At 35.3% G+C, this 21,724-nt stretch overlaps 1 protein-coding gene across 2 annotated transcripts in view; it reads right to left on the bottom strand.

Moving 5' to 3' along the window:
* Position 1: 1 nt before the first annotated feature.
* The window catches only part of MYEF2 (myelin expression factor 2), a 30,891-nt gene continuing 9,168 nt past the window's right edge, over positions 2–21,724 (bottom strand). The window contains exons 5-17 of one of the 2 annotated variants that reach the window (XM_004609647.2): positions 21,535–21,628; positions 17,829–18,020; positions 17,080–17,233; positions 16,504–16,553; positions 16,328–16,391; positions 10,913–11,014; positions 9,466–9,516; positions 9,136–9,204; positions 8,740–8,838; positions 8,384–8,455; positions 6,152–6,360; positions 6,023–6,074; positions 2–725 (exon numbers count right to left, since the gene is read on the bottom strand). In XM_004609647.2, the coding sequence (XP_004609704.2) occupies positions 562–725; positions 6,023–6,074; positions 6,152–6,360; positions 8,384–8,455; positions 8,740–8,838; positions 9,136–9,204; positions 9,466–9,516; positions 10,913–11,014; positions 16,328–16,391; positions 16,504–16,553; positions 17,080–17,233; positions 17,829–18,020; positions 21,535–21,628 (1,372 nt within the window). In that variant the 3' untranslated portion in view covers positions 2–561. The remainder of the gene's footprint in view (positions 726–6,022; positions 6,075–6,151; positions 6,361–8,383; positions 8,456–8,739; positions 8,839–9,135; positions 9,205–9,465; positions 9,517–10,912; positions 11,015–16,327; positions 16,392–16,503; positions 16,554–17,079; positions 17,234–17,828; positions 18,021–21,534; positions 21,629–21,724) is intronic. The other variant, XM_004609648.2, reaches the window with a different exon arrangement.

Consider the following 21,724-nt stretch of genomic DNA (forward strand, 5'->3'; position numbering starts at 1 on the left):
GTGGAAATATGAATGATGGGGATGGGCAGAAAAAGAAAAATCCATTTCTTCATTTAATTAAAATAAAAGTCATGAACTATACAATCTAAAACTTACTTACATTGTTTATCACAAAAGAAAAGTAACTTAGAGCCAACTAAAATCGCATCTTAATTTGTCTGAGCCCTTTCTTTACAAGGACAATTATATATATATGTATATATATAAAACAGAATTTCTGAAAAAAAAACCATCTATGTCACATTACAATAAGTTGATAAAATTTGGGGAAACTTGAACAAATCCCACGATGTAGTGTCGAAAATAACAAGAAAATGGCTTATTTCATTAAAAACAGTATAACCATTCATATAAACTGAATGACCAGACTTGCTGTCTTTAAAAACCCAAACTTGAGATAACAAAAATCACAGTATATTTAACACTATACTGTTAAAAGCTGGTGGGAGTCTTAAAAGTTCATTTTTACAGCTTTTGTAAGCACATAGTATCACTAAAAAAATGACTTTTACTAGGAGAATCAGCAAAACAGATGTAAGAATGTTCCGACCATGGTTTAAATTATGCATTACGATCCAAGCGAACATCAATTTCTCTGCCACTGATTTTTATGCCATTCATTATTCTGCATGCTTTTTCAGCTGATTCTGGGGAGTCAAATCTGACCGTTCCGCAGCCTTTTGACTTCCCATTCTCCATTTTTATTTCAGCAAACATTACATGACCTATAAAATAAAAATTAACATTAGAGAAAGTGAAAGAATTAACTATCTTAATCAAATACATTCCATCACACTACAGAGGTTTGAAGTCCTTCAAATTGTCGATGAAATGTTAAGTAGTATCCTTTAAAACATTAATGATTCAAAAATAACATAAATTCTCACCTAAGTGTAACAAAATTCATGCAATGTAATGACTGTATATAAATTAGAATATACAAGATTGGAATCAAGATAAATTTTCTTGGAATTCAATATGTTATTAAAAGTTGTTTGTACATTAAACTCTGATTCAGAAGTGAACTTCATAGGAAAAAAATTCAAGACAACAGAGAACAAAAAATGGCAAGTCACCGGTAACAAATTTACAAATTTGTGTAAACAAAATTTAAAGAAAACCTGTAACGACTGTTGCTATCTGTCCAATCTCGCTAATCTCTCTTCCTTACCTTTTTTATTCACCTCACTATCACATTCATGCAAATAATAGCAACAATTCAAAAATTTTTAACAAGCTATAAAAAGCCCTTTCTTATTCTACCATAACACCAAAGGGATGTATTCAATATTACAATTAGAACTTTTAAGTCCAGAGAGGCAGGAAATATGTTATGGGGACAGATGCAGAAGATATATGTAAATCTAAAAATGGTAGCTTCACAGAATCTTCCAGAGGAGGAATAGCATGTAACTGTTCACAGGGGAGGAATACTATGTAAATGCTCAATACACAATATTACTGCTGAGACGACAGACTTGCATTTGAAATCAGTATCATTAGTACCAATATCAAAATTCACAGTGACTCATAAGAATCCATCATCCAAGCCAGAAAAGAGGGCAGAAGAGAAAGTTATTCATTTTTATACATGATAACGAAAGTAAAGTGAGACTATTCCCAGGCAAACTACAAACTGTAATGTATAATCACTTGAAACACACAGACTTAGATGTGAGGTAATTATTTACCATATATCTCTCCCCTTAACTACAGATGTCTGATAGCTTTGGATAATTTTGGATAATTGTAGGCAGGAAACCAAATTGGAGAACCAGGCATATTCAGTGTATAAAGGAGAAAAGAAAGATGAAAGGTAAACGCAAAGTGTTTACTAAAAAAATGTTTCATTAAGTCTTTTTGAGATGACAGGATCAGGTTTTAATCTTTATTCACTAATAAGGATTTTTCTTTTGTTTAAATCTTAATCTAAATGATTTATTAGACACCCTGAACTATTTTTTTCCTTCTATATTTTCACCACCTTCCATTACTGCATTTTGTTTCATACCAGCTGATGTCAACTTGCTAACCTACTTATTATTAAATGATCCAAGTTAGCAAATGGAGACAAAAGTATGATCTTGAAACTTGTGTCAGCTGTCTTTAATTGTACTTTTAAAAGCACAAAATAGGCTAATCCCAAGATAAATTATGTTATAATGGTCAGTGCTGACCTAAACAATATTTAGTCTACAACTGGTAAAACATATACATCTAAAACACAAAAACAACTCACACACACATACACACATTTTGCTTAAAAAAAATGAAAAGTGTTTGAATAGTATGGGAATAATTTTGAAAGACTATGTATGCCCAGTGACCTTATCAGTAAAACCTATACTAATGCAGGTCTAACCCTGAGTCAATTAATTTAGAATCAGTATTCTTAAAAATGCATGCCAATAAAAAACTCTATAAGGACAGAAAGAGATCCATTTAACTATAAAAACGTAAGTCTAATCTTATTAGTTTTTTTTCTTGAGTTATATAGGCTAAGGAAATGTTCTACTGAGAGTGAACAAAACCATAATACAACACTTTCTCAGCCTTTGCAACTGCCCCATAAAGGACAGTTTGCACATTTTGTAAACAGGTTTGCTGGTGAATGATTTCTCTGAAGATACTGTCTGAAGAATGCATGGAGTACTACTAGGTTTTCACTTAGCAGCAATCAAAAAACTATATTCTTACTCATCCTGAAGAGAGCAACAAAACCTTGTCTTTTTGTGTGACAAAAAGGCCATGACTTCTCACACTAAGTAAAAAGGAAATTCTATCATTTAAAAATAAAGTCATGTAAAAAAAATAAAAATAAAAATAAAGTGATGTGACAAAAAAAGAATGGTTCAAATTTTATAAGCCAGATCATTTCCACATTTGTCAACAGTTCTCTACCACCAATAAATTTTCCTTCCTACCAATGCATTTCAAGGTGAAAAAAATGCAAAGATGATAGAGGATTACTTAATTTGGTTATTCCCTTAGTATAAACCTAAGTCAGCAGATTTTACAATAAAATTGAGAAGAAAAACAAAGACCATTATTAACTTCAAGATATCACTACAACTGGTCAAAAAGAAAATTATGATGTAGGAGTAAAATGATAAATCATTTAGAATTTTGAAAGGGCCTAAATACTATTCAAATGCTTAAATGTAGATCTGACCATTGTTTTTCTTTCATAAAATAAATTGGTATGTCCTGTCAAAATAATTCTATTCCAACAAGAAGTGCCCTAAAAGACCTCAAGTTTGCGGCAAGCCTTGTTCACGACTGACCTCAAAAGAAAACCTGCCTAGGGGATTGATACCTGTCACAGCAAAGAAAAGGATAGAAAGGACAGAAAAGTACATAGTTTTATTTTATTTTTACTTATTTACTTTTGTGTTTGGGTCACACCTGACTGTGCTCAGGGCTAACTCCTGGCTCTGTGCTCAGGGATCACTCCTGATGGTGCTCAGGGAACATATGGGGTGCCCGGGATTGAACCTAGGATCAAACATGCAAGGCAATACGCTACTTGCTGCACTATTGCTCCAAGCCCCAGAGCTCTTAGTTTTAATAAACAACAGTCACTGTATCATTGATGTCACTTGTTTGCCCCACTCCTCTCTGTTTATCTTGTTTTGTTTCTATTGTAGCACTGTAGCACTGTCATCCCATTGTTCATCCATTTGCTCGAGCAGGCACCAGTAACGTCTCCATTGTGAGACTTGTCACTGTTTTTGGCATATCAAATACACCATGGGTGGCTTGCCAGGCTCAGTAGCTTGCTGGGCTCTCTGAGAGGGATGGAGGAATCGAACTCGGGTCGTTACGTGCAAGGCAAGCGTCCTACCCGCTGTGCTATAGCTCCAGTTTCTATTACTAAAAAGAATGTCCTTGGAACCAGAGAGACAGTAGAAGGGTTAAGGCCCTTGCCTTGCATGTGCCTCACCCCAGTTCAATCCCCTGCACTACATATGATACCCCAAGCACTGGCAGACATAATTCCTGACCCCCGAAACATAAAAATTTTTAAATAATAATAATGTACTCTACCTCATATGTAATTTTTTCCACTGAACTTACCACATATTAGAGACACTGGCTGCCACTGCACCAATTTGATGTATTCCATTAAGCTCTATTAAGACATCAGTAAGTTCATTCCTCTGCAGTCTATCAGATTCATAGTCAGATGCAGCTTACTCACTGAGGTAGATCTTATCCCTAAAATGACAACTAAAGCCTCTAAACAACTCTACAGATCTGATCCCTTTTAGTGGCAAGCTGACTCACTTTCATCATCTTTTATTAATTAAAAAAGTTTCTGGGGCCGGAGAGATAGTACAGCTGGTAGGGCATTAATTAGTCTTATACGTGGCTAACCTGGGTTGGATCCCCAGCATCCAATGTGGTCCCCCTGAGAACACCAGGAGTGATTCCTGAGCACAGAGTCAGGAGTAAGCCCTGAGCATTTCCAAGTGTGCTCCCAAAACAATACAAAACAAAAATTTCTTGTCTTTAATTTTAGATAAAATATTCCAGAGAAAATATTCTAGAAAAACAAAATCAACAAAAAGGATTAGATACATCCTGAACAGATTCACATTGCATCTTTTCTTCTTCTTTTTTTTTTTTGTTGATGTTTTTGATGTTTGGGCCACACCTGGCAGTGCTTGGAGGACCGTAACATGCTGGAGATTAAAACCCAGGCCTCCTGCATGAAAAACATGGCTCCAGCCCACTGAGGAATCTCCATGCCCTCACACTATGTTTTTTAAGGACAGGGATAGTCTCTTACTTTGTTGTTCCCCTTTGTAAATGTAATGTCATGATGAGTACCAAAAATCTATTATTTGTAGCACTGCACTGTAGCACTGTCCTCCCATTGTTCATCGACTTGCTAAGCGAGCACCAATAACGTCTCCATTGTGAGACTTGTTGTTACTGTTTTTGGCATATCAAATACGTCACGGGTAGCTTGCCAGGCTTTGCCATGCGGGCGGGATACGCTTGGTAGCTTGCCAGGCTCTCCGAGAGGGGTGGAGGAATCGAATTCGGGTCAGCCGCATGCAAGGCAAATGCCCTACCCGCTGTGCAATCGCTCCAGACTGGGAAAATTATAAATAAAGATAAACAAAGACCAGAATGCTTAACTCATTTGTACACACTTTATAAACTATTTGAACAGAGAGAATGAAAGGTTCTTGGAATAATAGTTCTTGCCCTCCAGAGGAAGAAAACATGTGAACAGATTATTACAGATAATTACAGCAGAATTAGGTGCAAAGTATTCTGAGAACACAATGTAAACACATTATTACAAGAGAGCTAAGTAAAAAGTACTCTGAGAACACAGAAGATGATAAATATCTGTAATAACATCACACATAGGCAATTTTGTCATGAGCACTAAACTTATGCCCCTCAAGATTTCAAAATATTAAGATTTATTTTTACTTTTAGCATGCCATTAGTTCTCAAAGCTATTTTTAACCTTTATCACTACTTTTTCTAATTAAGAATTAGTAGGGCCAGCAGAATGTGTTGATGTATAAAACTATCCTGGGCAACTGATTATGCTATCATGGAAGTTTTCTGTGTTGTATAGATAAGAGAGTGTTGCAGAAAGGGTCTCACCTAGTAACTGATCATCTGAACATTAGCCTTTCACTGGGTCATGCTGACAAGCACGGCACTATACTAAAAATAGGAAGTAGATATATTATTAATATTTCCCATAGGAAAAACCTGTTTTTAACAATAAATGACACATGATATTTTAAAAGTCAGGTAAAACAAGCAGTTTCCAATTCACAGGAGACCATGACGGATTCTACTCTAAATTTCATTATCTAGCAGTTACCTGAGCGGCTCTGGGTCAGAACAGCAAAGAACTTACTTATCTGAAGTAAAATTTGACCTGGCAAACAACTCAGGAAAAAGATCTGGGCAGGCAAAGCAATCTTTAAAAGTTAAAAATAAAAATTTCCTCTGAAACCCACACATCATCAGTTATTTATATACTTACCACATTGACTGAATTTCTCTTTTAGTTTCTGCCAAGTCAGGTCAAAAGGCAACTAGAATGAGAAAAGGTATTAGTAAAATATACTCAGAGGGAAAAAAAATTAAGTATCCGTAACATTTAGTTGCTTACATTTCTGACAAATATCTGGTTGCCTTTGGAGCCTATTCTGTCTCTCATTCCGCCTCCCATTGGACCTGATAAAAATCCTCGATCCATATCGATGCTCCTTTCCAGTATAGCTCCTATACCAGGTCCCATTCTATCGAAGCCGGAACTCATCCGATCCAGTCCCATCCCCATTCCTCCAGTCACACTGTTCATACCACCCATTCCACCACCTGGATTTTCAGGAAAGGAAGGAAGGATTCGGGAGTTCGGTATTTTTGTTTCAAAAACAGAAATGAGAAGGCAGGTGAAGAGAAAAGGAGGAGAGAGAAAATAATTTTTGAGAAAAAAAGAATTCACTTCTGTATTTAGATAACATATGCATATAAAATAATTTTATAAACATGAATCTTCTAAGAATATAACTTTGACATGCATTATTGTTGAAATTAATGACCAGCAAAATTCTAATTCTAGCCACAATGTAAATACGTCATAAATACTTTATAAGCATCTGTATATTAATTCTGATCATGACACACATCATATAAATGATTAAAACTTGTTACTAACTACTTTATTCATAATTGTTAAGTTTTCATCTCTTTTCTTTATTTATAACAAGATTATCAGAACAAAGATATGAGAAAAATTATTACAACTCCAATAGATCAATTATTGCTTTCATACCTTCCTATATATTTCCTATCTTGCCTTTCACCTCAGTATCTTCTGTTTCACAGAAAAATTTCTCTCTTTAAAACAATTAAAATTTCAACAACCATAGAACACATAACTTTTACTCTCATTATCATGCAAAACTTAGGAAAACAGCAACGGAATCAATCACACTCCATTAGCTTAAAATGTTAGCTCCAGATCAGGGCCCCCCTCACTACTATGCTCTTCCATGAACAATTATAATCCTACTCAATTTCAAACCTATCCTTGTTCCTATTCTTAATGTCCCCATAACACAGAAACTCAAAAAATTAGTATCACCCCTAACTGATTTTCTGGGAATAATATAAAATTTAGGAAACAAACCACAAATACTGAGGTGTAATGGGAAAGTAGGGAAGTTAAAATGAATAGAGAAATGAGTCAAGGCTAAAAAAGATGATGACGAAAGAAGGAATGAAAAAGAAAGGGCACAATAGAAGTAGTTAACTTTAGTCAACAGAATTTAGAAAAACTCAAATAGGCTGTTTTCCCTATTCAAGAGATTTCAATTAATTAAAGGAAATCAGTAAAGTATGGAGATCTCAGAGACAGTTTAGTAAGCAACAAAGGTCAAAATCAAGCAATGTACTAAGCGTTAATATGACTGATAGTGGAAACAGGTGAAAGATATGTTAACATTCCAAAGTGTTACAATAATTCAATTCTATCTCAGGTAAATTTTAGAAGGAAAAGAAAGAACATTTTCTTTCAACTTTAACCCTCAACCTAAGCAGGTATTTTTTTGTTCTTTTTTGTTATTAATTTATTTTTGGTTTGGGGCCACACCCTGCAGTGCTCAGGGCTTACTCCCGGCTCTGCATTAAGGGATCACTTCTGTGAAGGCTCAAAGGACCACTCGGGTGTCAGGGATTAAACAGGTTCTGCCTTATACAAGGCAAACGCACAATCCACTGTGTATCTCAGCGGTTTTGTTTCATTTTATTTTTAAATACTGAATCTGGGGCAATTTACCTAACAAAGGACACCAAGATGTTCACAGATAAAATGTCACTTATAAACAGTAGTTGGAGTAAACAAGGGAAAAAAGTTTGTGCAAAAGCAGAAGTTGTTCCTGATACATAAAATGATCCCAGATTCCTTAGCTTAAAAGGAAATTCTTGGATTATTTATAATAGACATATACACTTTGGGGAAATCAATTTTGAAAAGTCAAAGAAGATTCAAAACTAGTTTAAGATTTTCAAACAGTTCAAGGTTTTTCTTTTTTTCTCTTTAAGTTTTCAGATCATACCTGGCGATGCTCAGGGGTCCCTTCTGCACTCTGCAATCACTACTGGCAATGCTTGAGAAACCATATGGGATACAGGGAATCGAACCCAGGTTGGGCGTGTGCGAGGCAAGCAACTTATGTGATGTACTATTGCTCTGGGCCCAGAGTTATTTTTTTTAATAATGACAAGACATACTAACATTTAACAAGAAATTAATACTACATTACAAGTGCTACTCTGGCAGAATCTTTTGCGGACACTCAAGTATTACTGAATAAATTCTAGAAAAATTTAAACCTACTTATTCCAGATCCTACTGGACCCATGTTAGAAGCTCCTATTCTTCCTGCAAACCCTCCAATCATTGCACTGCCTAAACAAGGATGGAAAGATAAATGTACTAATTAAACAATCATACTTTAAAATTCCCAAGTTAATAAACCCCCTCATAAGATATAATTACTGAAAACATAATTTTTTAGAAAGTATTCAAATATATAAGATTCTTAAAAAATGTATACATGCAAATTCCTAAAGTATTTTATTAAGTATTAACTTATATGAAAAATTAACATCTTCCAAGTTTTTACAAAAATAGAGAAAATTTTAAAATACATATAACCTGCAAAAAGGAAAGAAATATGCATCCAGCCCTACCAAGTCTACCAAAGGAATCTCCAAAGCCTCGATTTATTCCAAGATCACCACGTCCAAAATCTCTCTCCATGCTACTAGTCATTGCACCACGGTATAGCTCTGAAAAAATTATGTAACAAATTAACCCATTTTCCAAGTACAAAGATACACAGTGATTCATTTGTGAACGCACAATATTAAACTGACAATAAAGCAAAGTCAAAATACAGGAGAGTCTGTGATTTATCCAATTTACCTCATTTTCCATACATATTCCCATTCCCATCATAACCTTGCCTATCCCCTAGTTCCCTTATGCCCTCTGAAGACATCTACCCATTCCTAAGTGAAAAAGGGAATTTTTAGTAACAGGGAAACTAGATGAAATATATACTTCCCACTCATACATTTGCCTACCTCCCATTCGGCCAACTCCTCCAAATCCTCCCATGCTATTCATTGCTTCCAGACCACCAAACCCAATTCCTACGAAATAAAGATTAATTTTGAGATTTGACTGTTAGGTTTACAGTTGAAAGGTACATTTATAAATGTTAGATCTTAGCAGCAAGCCCTTCACCCACCCTACCTTGCGCAGCTGCTTAACTCATCACCTTCATATCCCATACGTATATAACAAGTTCACTTTCTGCCAGCAATTTCTTTAGGACATTGTCCTGAAAATTTCCAACAGTTTCCAATTTACAAAAATATGTGATGGGCACATATAATAAACACTATACGTACCTCCTCCAATTCTATTCATGCCTCCAAAACCTGGACCATCCATTCCCATACCTCAAATAAAATACAGAGCATGTACTTTCATTAAATTGTGTCGGTGTGACTGAAGAATGACAACACAATACAAAAAAAAAAAAGCCACCACTGGTCACAACACTAGAGAAGCAGCAGGGCTCAAGTGGGATGGTTTAAGATGCTATCACAGCAGGTAGTTAATCAATCATGAGTCTTCAGAAAGATCTCCTTAAATAATCATTAAATAGGAAACAAAATGCATTGGTGATACTCAAAGTTAGTTAGAAAACATCTAGGACTAGATTATTGTTTTTTTTCCAGGAAACAATAACTAGTAAGAATCAGAAAAAAATCACTACTACTGATTTTTCTGCAGCATACCACATAGATAACAACATATCAGATCAAGACAGAGAGAAAGGACTCCTCTAAAAAACATGAAAGCTAAGGATGCAGTGCAATTGAATAAAAATGCTGTATGTGTTTAGGATAAGAACCTAGATAAGAGGAAGGGGAAAATCTCTAGCTATTTGAGTAAGAATGATTATTTTAACTTCTCTTTAGAGTACTAGTCTAGCATCACAACAACACAAAGAATATTATAGCATGTATTAGTTCTTCAATTAAATTAGTACTTATCAAAGAATGGTGTTGGGTACCCTGGAGAGTTCAATATATCAAACTATTTCACTCATTAAATTTTATTATGATAACTATTTCATACTCATTCTTTCATAAGCATAATTTTCTAGAGACTACATGATCTTTAACAAATGAAATAGAAAAGCAGATATAATAACATAGTTATCTTACATTTAGCCAAACATTAAAAAGATATTCCAAAAGGAAAAACAATGCTACTCTTCCTCATTAATTTCTTTTTTGTGGAAAACACAATTTTCTTAAAAATTCTATTCACATCAATGCATATGGTTCTATCTCTTAAAAAATAGAATGTTTAATATTTTAATACAATATTGATAAATATAATCACTGAAAAGCAGTTGAGGCCCTCAACAAATTTTAAGGATAGAAAGGAGCTATGAAACCAAAAAGCTAAGAGATCTTTTTCAAAAATAAACACTAGATTAGTCCAGATAAAGAGACACAATAGGTACCTATGAAGCTACCTTCTCAATCAGATATAAGCATTTAAACTGTCTCAAAATATTCTATATTCACGATCTACAAAGTATTACAACCATTCTCCTTTCGCTTTAAAGACTCGACAAAGCCCCAGTGCCCAAGGGCTCACACTACCACAGAGCTGGCCTTAGAGGAACCTGCCTGCCTTTCACCCATCCTCTGCTTTCGGGGTTTCATTTCTCTTTTCATACTGACATAATCAACTATAAAAAGTCCTTTAAGTTACAAGCAAGTAGATATAAACTTTATAATGTAACAAATGAAACTTTTTAAAAAGTTAGAAACTCACCACTTGGACCTAAATTTCCCATTACACCACCTATGTTCAACTGGCTGGCACTAATTGGCTGTCCACCAGGACCAAGTCCCATTCCAATGCCTCCAAGGCCACCTAAAACACCAACAGGAAAGTATTACCAATTACAATTACCAACAGTAATACCAAACAATATTACCAATATGTATGATTAACCAGCACTAAATGTCAGACTATCTGCCTATGGTGGTAATTCAAATTTTTATTAACTTATAAAATAAGAGAACTGGCTTGTGTTTTACTGTGAACATAACATAGCAAAGCCTCACTATTTAATACTTTTATCAATGAAAATTGTTTTATGAAGGTCATATGTCACTTAAAAGTGTATTAGAAAAAATTAGGAAGGAGCAAGGGAGCTGGTCCAAAGTGCCGGAGCTAGCATGACTCAGACTACACAATCCTCTGAACACCAGCAGGCATGCCCCGCTCTCAGCTCCCCCAAAGAGGGCTTAGTGAAAATGCCAAAAGGGTTTTTAACATTGTATCACTTAATAACATACCTGAAAAAGAAACATGCTGGAATTTGTAGAGCCACTTAATCTGAAAATTACTGTGGAGGGGATGGAAGATAGGGTGCCTGGGCCTCGTTCCTGGCTCTGGAATCACTCCTGGTGGTACTCTGGGACCATAAGGTGCCAAGGATTGAACCCAAATCAAAGCATGAAAGAGAATCACCATACCCATGGAACTATCTTCTCCAGCCTGAACAACTGTTTTTACATAGTTCAAGTCATACTAAACACTAAATAATTACAACAGTACAGGATTAAGGCACAATCCTCCCATGGAGCTGACCCCGGTTTTATCCCTGGCACATATGGAATCCCAAGCATCACCAAGGGGATCACCATTTGTGGCCCTGGAGAGCCCACCAGAATGACCTGACAATCTCCAGCACTACAGGACCCTCAAAACACTGCATCATCAGATCCTTGCATTGAATTGCTAGTTGGCTGCCAGAGAACTGCCAGGAGCAATCAGTCTTCTGAGTATCATTTAGGGCTTAGGAGGCACCCCACACCCACTGCCTAAGTACATAATATTGAGAAACGCAAATGTTAATCTACATGTATCCTAGTTTTATCACTGATTTATATTTTATATGATACCTTGAGTGTTTTCATTAATAGATGAGCAAAGTTTTGACATCTTAAGTTACTTGCACAAAGCTACTCAGCTATGTGATTAAGCTAAGATTTGAATTACGTTTTCTTTTTCTAAATGCAGTACTAATTACGACCGCTCTTAAATTGTAAAAAAATATACCCTATAGAACATAATCTGATATACTTTAAAGATAACATAACTAAATTAACATTTGAATGGGAACTGTTTTACTCTACCAAATTTGAGCATACTTTTCAAGTTTTGCTGGTCAATGGAGCATATAATAGTGGAGAACACTGGAGTACAGACGAGTACAGCAAAATGCTGTGTGAAATTGGAAAAACCAACATTATTCGGGGAAGGAAATGCCTTTTTAAAATTCAGTCTCTAAAGTGGCTGAATTAAAAGCAAGAGCACATTTGATGAAATACAAAGTTCAAGTCTACTCCTAGAACTCATATATATATATATATTTTTTTTTTTTTTTTCTCTTGGTCACACCCAGCGATGCATAGGGTTTACTCCTGGCTTTGCATTCAGGAATTACTTTTGGCTGTCCTAGAGGGACCATATGGGATGCTGGGAATCGAACTCAGGTCGGCCGTGTGCAAGGCAAACGCCCTACCCGCTGTACTATTGCTCCAGCCCCTAGAACTCATATTTTCATCTTGAATATTAATCTTCACAAAATAGAACCAGGAATCCTTGAAAGTAAAGCAATCCCATGTCTTGAAATAAGAACGATATTCTGGTAGAATATTAATTCCTAGATCAGATATAAGAAAAGATAAAGTCATGAAGATCGCTGCGACACAGAGGAACCTGGAGAGTATGAATGCTAGTAAAGTTTGTCAGAGGAAGAGAGGTCAACACAAGGTGATCTGTCACATATGCAGGACATAAAGAAACATGATAGGGAAATATCTGATACCCAAAGGAAATGGAAACAAAGAGCATGAGAACTGGCATTCAGGAGGAAGAACTCCACTTGAGAGGAGTAGGAGACAGACAGGGATAGGCAATGTCAATGGCAGAGGGTAGCATTCAACCTTGAGGAGAGGTGGTGCCAAAAGGTGTCAAACCCTATCCCCAGGAGTACTATAAACCACAATACAAAACACACACACACAGTGCCTCTTGTAGAAGAAAGACTGGTGGGTGGGAGGAAAGTGGGGGCACTGAGGGGGGCATTGGTAGAGGGAAGCTGACAGTGGTATGACTGAAACCCAATCATTTAAAAATGTTTTTTTACAGAATCTTGGAAATCCTAATTTTATGAAGCAATTAGAATATTAGGGATATGAGTATGAGACTCAAATTTGCAGAATTATAATTTGAAATACAGGAAGGAAAAAAAATGGGAAAGTTTGGTATGATCAACTTAACAAAAATTACCTGATTCTGTTAAGTCTAGTTCTATCCTGAGAAGAAAATAAATAAATATAAATCTCAAAAGAATAGTTATAAAATGTACATATATTTTTTCAGGAGGAAATACTAGTTCCAATATCTGTGAAAATAAAAGACATAAAAATATAAAATTGCAAATAAGTGTCTCATTTATAGGATTAAAAAATACAGAACTAAAGCTTTAAACATTAAAAGCGTAAATTCACTAAGAATGTGATTAGAAGTAAAGCACTTCAAGGAGAGTAAAGGAATTATATTAATTTTAAGACTCTACACAGACATTAATAAAATATCCAGGATAGTCACTAAAAGACAAAGCAATATGTAATAAAAAAATAAGTATTTAAAAATAATAAAAAACATACCAAAAATATAATGGGAATCTGAACAAATCAATAGACATGAATAAACAAGGTTGTTTTTTTAATTTACATAAAACTAGCAAAAAAACTTCAGAACTAGTTACTAAAGTCACCATTTTTTTTTTAATAGCCTATAGGTTAGACTAAACTCTGGGGCAGAATTATTTATTCATTTATTTTTAACGGAATCACCATGAGATAGAATATTACAAAGCTGTTCATGATTGAGTTTCAGTCATACAATGTTCCAACACTCATCCATCCCTTCACCAGTGTAATTTCCCAGTACCAGTGTACCCAATTTCCTCCCCCTCAGCACCTCCCAGGTTGCCTCTATGGCAGGCACAGCTCCCTCTCCCTCTCCTGCTCCCTCTTGCTTGCTCTCTCTCCACCGCTCCGTTACTGTCCAGAGTGATCATTTCCAGCTATTATATTGAACCCTCCTTATCTTAACTAACTGCCCTCTGCCCCCAAAATAACCAATTGTGGTTCTTTCCAACCACTGGAGATAAAGTCACCTTAATAATCAAATTTGATTTCCTAGAAAAATATACTAGTTCTCAACTTCAATGTACCTAAGTAACTCAAAAATACTTAAAAAGTAAAAAGAAATAAATAGGATAGGTAAAATCACTATTTTAGTGAGATATTACCATATAAACCTCAATAATAGTAAAAGGAGGTAAAATATTAGTAGGGATGACAATTAAAATAATTAGTAATCGAATGAATATTCATAATACTAGAATATCTATAAAAATGTATCATATTTTTGGCCATAATATTATATCCAAATCAATTCCAAAGAATCCTGAGTGCATTTATATGTTAGAAACTAAACGACAAAACCATCAAATGTTTGAAAATTCAAAAATGCATGGCTTATAAAGATATAATAGCTATTTAGTAATATGTTAAAAATCAAATCAGAACAAAAATATCCATGGCAAAACTTGCTCACAGCAATCCAATTTATAGTCAGATTATCTATTTTAAAAAGCTGAAAAAAATCAGTGAAGTATTCAACTCAAGAAGTCAGAACAAAAATGAAACTAAACTCAAAAATAGAGAGCAGAAATCATGATAGAGAAAATGAAATTTGTCTCATTTTCTAAAGGAATTGTAAAATACATCTCTAAATAAAATTAACCAAGCAAAAAGAGAAACTGCCTTTAACTTCTCAATAACTTAAAAGACAACTACCACTGAGGCAGACTTAATTTCTATGCCAATATCTATGCCCATAAACCTGAAAATGAAAAAAAAAAGTAAAATTCTTAAATAGGAGTTACCAAAATTTACTCAAGAAGCAGTACAAAATTTAAACAATCAGCTGTAGTCTTCCCAGTGTCTCATGGCCACAGTTTTACAAGAAATTTTGAGCAAATATTGTTAGAACCAACTGTGGCAGTGTTCAGAGGCCATGAGCTACTATTAAGAGTAAAACCCCAGGGTCTCCCTTCTCAGCCCCGCTGAGTCATCTCCCAGCCCAGACAGAACAGATTCTTTTGACATAAAAAGAATATCCCTCCACTTAGAATTGCTTCAAATAAAAAAGAATAACCTAATTAAAAAAAAAATGAAACACAGAATTAGGAGTTAATATGGGATTAGGTCTAGAGAGCTCAATGGGCTGAGAGCATGTTATATACAGGACACCCAGGTTCTGATCCCCCCTATTGTGTGGACCTCCCATCATCATGAGTAGTGACTCCAGGGCACAGAACTAGAGTTGATCCTGAGAACTGCAGGATATGCTCACCCCCCACACACAAAAGAAACCAGAGCAACATCTATAAACATAATGAATTAAAAAACAATATTCACCAAAATCAGTCAGTACAAACAATTATAAATAATAAGACATCATGCACACCCAATTTCACATCCAGCAAAATAGGTCCACATAATGTTTAGGGACACATAAATGTACAGTTAAGTTACTGATAAATATGAGGCATCAGTTGATGGGTAAGAGACCTGGTGGGAAATGGTCAGGGGAACTAGAAAATAAAACTCTATCTGAAAAGTTTTATTGTAAAATGTAATCAAAAATAAATATGGAATGTATCAGACACATGAATAATTTTATTTTGCCTGCATATTGAAAAAATTATGGCAAAAACTTTAATATCTAAGGGGTGGAGCGATAGCATAACGGGTAGGGCGTTTGCCTTGCAGGCGGCTGACCTGGGTTTGATTCCCAGCATCCCATATGGTCCCCCCGAACACCACCAGGAGTAACTCTTGAATGTATGAGCCAGGAGTAACTTCTGTGCATTGCTGGGTGTTACCCAAGAAAAAAAAAGTTTAATATCCAAAAGAAACAGTAAAATGATAGGAATAAGAGCTAGTTTATATTAATTATACTGTGTGAGAAAAATTCTAATCCTATTATCTGAACAACACGGAATATATTAAAACAAAAGCAGAGTCTAGCTTAGCACACAGAAAACTAAAAAACTAAAAACAGTTTGTACTGTTTCTAATAACAAATTTTACTTACGTGGTAACTGTGGTGTTTTACTATCATGTGAACGGTATTCTTCATGAGGTACAGACTTGTCATCCTATTTGCAAAAGAGTTATCAAATGGTTACTGTATAATTAAAAATCTGGAATGTAAAAGAGTAGATGAAAGACAAGGAGACTGAAGGGTTAAAGTGATGTATAGGAACTCACCATTTTCACATGCATAGGTCTATCAAACAAAAACTGCCCATTGAACATGGCTGTTGGTTCAGTCAAGGAAAGTCAGTTAAAATAACTACAGAAGTACATTTGAACAGAAACACATTTTTAACAATCTCATTAGGATAATTTTTTAACATTTTCATCATCTTGTAATAGTTCATTTGTTTGTATTAGTTTCTTCTGTACACTCAAACGTCTTCAATTTTTTGTCTCATTATCTGCATTTTACACATAAAATATAATCTCTTAAGTGAAACTATTTCAAATGAAACAAAAATTCCTTCATTGAAAGGAATGGAATTCTAATACAATGGATTACATAACTGCATATGATTAGCTCTTGTAAAAAATGTAGAAAAGGGAGCATATCAAATCTATACAATATGGCTATTTCAAGTTTTAAGAGTGACTTTAGTACTTGGACATAGAAAAGGTTTTATGCACTGGAGACTAAAGTCTAAAACACATTTCTAAGCCAGGCAACCTTAAGTTCCAGGACTTCCAACAAATTGCACCAAGCTGTACACTCTTATTTTAAAAACACTAAAGTGTAAATCAGGATACAAATTGCTTGCACTGCTTCAATCGCTTGTTCAAAAGTGACTGTGCCCATTCCTCTGCTTTTGCCATCTTTGTCTTCTTTAATATCTGCCCGTTTTACAGTTCCAGCTATGCTGAACACTTCCTTTAGCTTCTTCCAACCAACTTTGAAGTCAAGCTTAACATAAAATCATAAAGTTATATACCTAATAAAACCCCTTGCCCACTTATAAATACAAAAATTTCTAAATTATCAAAACTACCAAATTCTAATTCTTGTTAAATAATTCTTGTTCAAATAAAATTATCTTAAAATCAATAAGGCTATATCTATGTTGTTCCCTGTACTTAGTTTTTTTTAATTCCCTAAACAAATAACTCAACTGCTCAATCCTTTTACAACTGAAACCTACACATCTAGTTTTACTGAGAAAAGTTCAGATTTTAAAAATTTTATCACTGACTTCCAAAACCTTAGAATAACAAACTAACAACAACAGGCATATTCACAAAAATCAAAGCTAAACCCAAAAAAGCCATTTATCAGTACAAGTCACATACAATAATTTTAAGAACTGCTTTAGTGTCTAAATTGCACAGTTCTCCTACAAAACGTTCAACATGTTATGTATACTCTAACCTTGCAGACTTTTAAAAGCTTGTTAATAATAACAGCAAAGTATTCTATATATCAGAAACTGATTCATCTGATTACTCTCACAATTAGAACTAAATAGCTGAATGACAAAATTTTAGACTGAAGCTTAACTTACATTAGCAACAAAAATTGTGGAACCAAGTCTACCAGCCTGCAAATTACTGATAACCTCAGGAGGAATGTTTGGATTATTGAGAATGGAAGGTGGCAAATTCATCAACCCCGATCCCATATCGGGTACATGTCCTCCTGGAAATGATCCTCCTGTTCGTTGCAATGCCCTACGAGCATTTTCTCCATCAGGATCCTATAACACATATTGAATGTTAAATGCCACTAGAAACATCAATAAAACTATTTAATTAAAATAACAACTTCAAATTCTACAGTAGCTATCCCATCTGGCTGAAATTATTGACCCTCTTGAAGAGTAAGCCTTTTTCTCATCCAAAGAATTCAGTCCAATAAAAACCTGTGGACAGACAAAAGATTTCAGTCTCCAGGAACATCAGTTAAATATACCTCTTTCCAATCACTAAAGTCACTTAAGAACTTGAAATTAGTTAATTCTGCCATCATATATTGTGATATATAACACATCCATACAGCTCAAAAAAACAATACTTACTGTTTGCTTTTCTTTCCAAAATGGTGAATTCCTCACCACTGTAAGCCCATTGAAATGCAAAACTAAGACCAACTCAAGGTTTTTCAACAGTGGAACAGAATGTTATAAAGCCCAAGAATTCAGGGGGTCTAGTCTGGAGATAGCTCACCAGGCTGAGTGAACGATTTGCATGGAAGAGGCTAGAGTTCAATCCCTGGACACACCTGGTCCCTCAAGCACCACCAAGAGCAATCCAGGCATAGAAAAGAGCATCCCCCAGCCACCAAAAGCACAAAAAGAAAATACCAGGTACAAAGGAACTATTACTGTAAATTTCATTCCTGTACCATATACAATTATTAAGATGAAGGGAAAAGAATGGTTAAGTATCCCAGCCAAAAAAAATATACACACACATAAACTAAAAAACAAGCTCTTTCTGTATATGTGTGTATACATACATATATATATATATATATACAGAAAGAGCTTGTTTTTTAGTTTATTAACTTTATAAGAGAGATATATTTACTTTTAAGTAAGAAAAATTAACGGGGGGGGGGGTGATAACAATAGTACAGTGGGTAGGGCACTTGGTTTGGATATGACTGGCCCAGGCTCAATTCCTGGTACAGTATAAGGTCAACTGAGAACCACCAGGTATGGCCCCAAAACAAAACAAAAAATTTAACATACTTTCCATTCAACTCACTAGGTGGAATTCAAAACATAAAATGAAAAGAGAGAAAGGTGAGAAAGCCAGTAAAGGGGTTAAGGACTTGCCTTGCACAGAGTCTGAACCTGGTTTGATGCCCAGCAACACAGAATCCCCTGAGCATCACCAGTCATGGCCCTGGTGGTCCTGGCACCATAGGGCCAGAGTGTCACATCTATAACTGCAGGCATGGTTGGTTGGCCCAACATTCCTAGGAGTGGCCCACAGGGCCCCTGAGCACCACTGAAGAGATCCGGCAAAACCCAAACAACCCTTGCCCAATAAGTAGCTGACAAAGGTTTCAACAGTTTGAATTTTCTCTACTGGAGCTGGGGTACACATACTTTACAGGTGTGAGACCCTGAGTTTTATCCCAGTTACAGCCCTTTACCCCCCCCCAAAAAAAACTCTGCATGAATTCTACTAATTCTTCACTCCAAAAATGTTGAAAGAAATAGACTACTCCCACCCCTCAAACAGAATTGGAGGAGTTCAAAAGTGTTTGGGCTGGAGTGATAGCACAGCTGGGAGGGCGTATGCCTTGCACGCGGCCGACCCTGGTTCGATTCCCAGCATCCCATATGGTCCTCCGAGTACTGCCAGGAGTAATTCCTGAGTGCATGAGCCAGGAGTGACCCTGAGCATCACCAGCTGTGACACAAAAAAGAAAAAAAAAGAATTGAGCATAAATTCAGCTTTAGGGACCTGAGCGATAGCACAGCGGGTAGGGTGTTTGCCTTGCACGCGCCCGACCTTGGTTGATACCCGGCATCCCATATGGTCTCCCGAGCACTGCCAGGAGTGATTCCTGAGTGCAGAGCCAGGAGTAACCCCTGAGCACTGCTAGGTGTGACCCAAAAAGCAAAAACAAAAAAGTGTTTGGGGTACATATCTTTGTTGAGAATTTCCACTGTGGACAGGAAGAATAACAATCATAATACTATTATTCTTACTGCTAACTTTATGTAGTTATATTTGGAGCACTAAGTAACATATATACATATGTGTGTGTGCGCGCGTGTGTGTGTACAGTTATATAACACAATTATACTAACATTTAATGCTTTACATATCTTAACTCATTTAGTCTTGATGACACTGAAAGACAGGTTCATATTATTCACACCTTGATAAGGGAATAAAAAGGCTGGACATTTTATGTTTGTTGTTGTTCAAAGATCTTTTTATTTTGGGGAATTTGGGGGCTATACCCAGAGGTGCTAAGGATGAAAGGTATTCCCCAGTGTCCTTAGAATCTGGCTTTAAATTGCAAAGTATGTGCTTCAGCCCGCTAAGCTATCTACTCAGCTCCTAGGGCAAAGTTCTTACCTCGTATCCCATTTAATCCTCATAAAAATCTCTATTAGCAACACCTATTACCAGTAATAATATTATAACTATCAAGGTTTAGAGAATAGTTAACATATCTAGCCACAAAGATAAAATGTTCTTGAGACTCAAATCACTTTGACAGGGACTCAAATCACTGACGTACTAAGTTAAACACTGACAGTACTGCTCTACTATGAGTAATAAGTAGTCACTTTAATACTCTTCAGCATTCCAAGTGTCTGCTATACTTTTTAAAACAGGCTTTAGCAAAGATGTATACATAAATGATCTGTGATGAAATCATTCAGAAAAGATTAACAATATGAAATAAAGGAAAACAAAAACGGCTCTTCTTCAGAAGTCATTTTTACATAGTTATGTAATTGTAAAATCCAACTACTTAGAGTTAGATAAAATCCCAGGATCAATTATTCTAACTGTGAATAGCTCTGTCAATATGTCTTCTGACCACCCTTTTGTCAGTCATTTACAATGAAATAATTCCATATAAAGGGAACATGTTAGGGGTTTTCAAATCACAGCTATAATTTTTGCTAATAGATTTAAACATCTTAAAATTTTAATCTGAGTTTCAATTTAGTATCATTATAAGTTGAATATCACTTTTATTCAATCCAGGGGCCAGAGAGATAGTACAAAGGATAAGGCATGTTCCTTGCATGCCACCCATCCTGATATCTAGTATCACCTCTAGTATCACGAGGTTCCCTGAGCACTGCTGAGAGCAACCCCAAAGCACAGAGATGGGAGTAGGCCTCAGGCATCTCCAGATACGGCTCCAAAACCTAAATCTATAAAGCTGCATCATTAAGTAAACTCTAAGAGTATCTAATATATTTCATAAACAATACACTCAGAACACTGCAGATGACTATGTCAGATAAATTCAGAATCTAAAATCTGCAGCACCTAAATGTGTAGTTCCTGCAATTTTTAAAAAATCAATCAAAACCTGAAACAAATCCAAAACACATAAAAACTGCTTAAGGGTACAAGTAAACCATCATTAATATATAATGCTTTGATAATCAGCTTATGCTTTTTAAAAACTTGTAGTCAAATGTATACATTATAAAAGACAAAAACAAACAAACAAACAAGTGTCCTTTTATTTCTTTAAATTATTCCGAATAAAAGATATCTTACCTCTTTAATATTCAATGGTCTTCCACTAAGATCATATTTGTTCATAGTTTCTAGTGCTTTCTTGACAAATTCTTCATCTTTGAATTCAACCACACTTAATGGGAAAAAGAATTAAAGACAATATTTATATACTAATACTTTCTACAATCAGAAATTTTATTACTCAATTAAAATACTTAGAAAGAAAGAA

Source organism: Sorex araneus, chromosome 3 (genome assembly GCF_027595985.1).
Source record: "Sorex araneus isolate mSorAra2 chromosome 3, mSorAra2.pri, whole genome shotgun sequence".
In the NCBI taxonomy this organism is placed as follows: domain Eukaryota; kingdom Metazoa; phylum Chordata; class Mammalia; order Eulipotyphla; family Soricidae; genus Sorex; species Sorex araneus.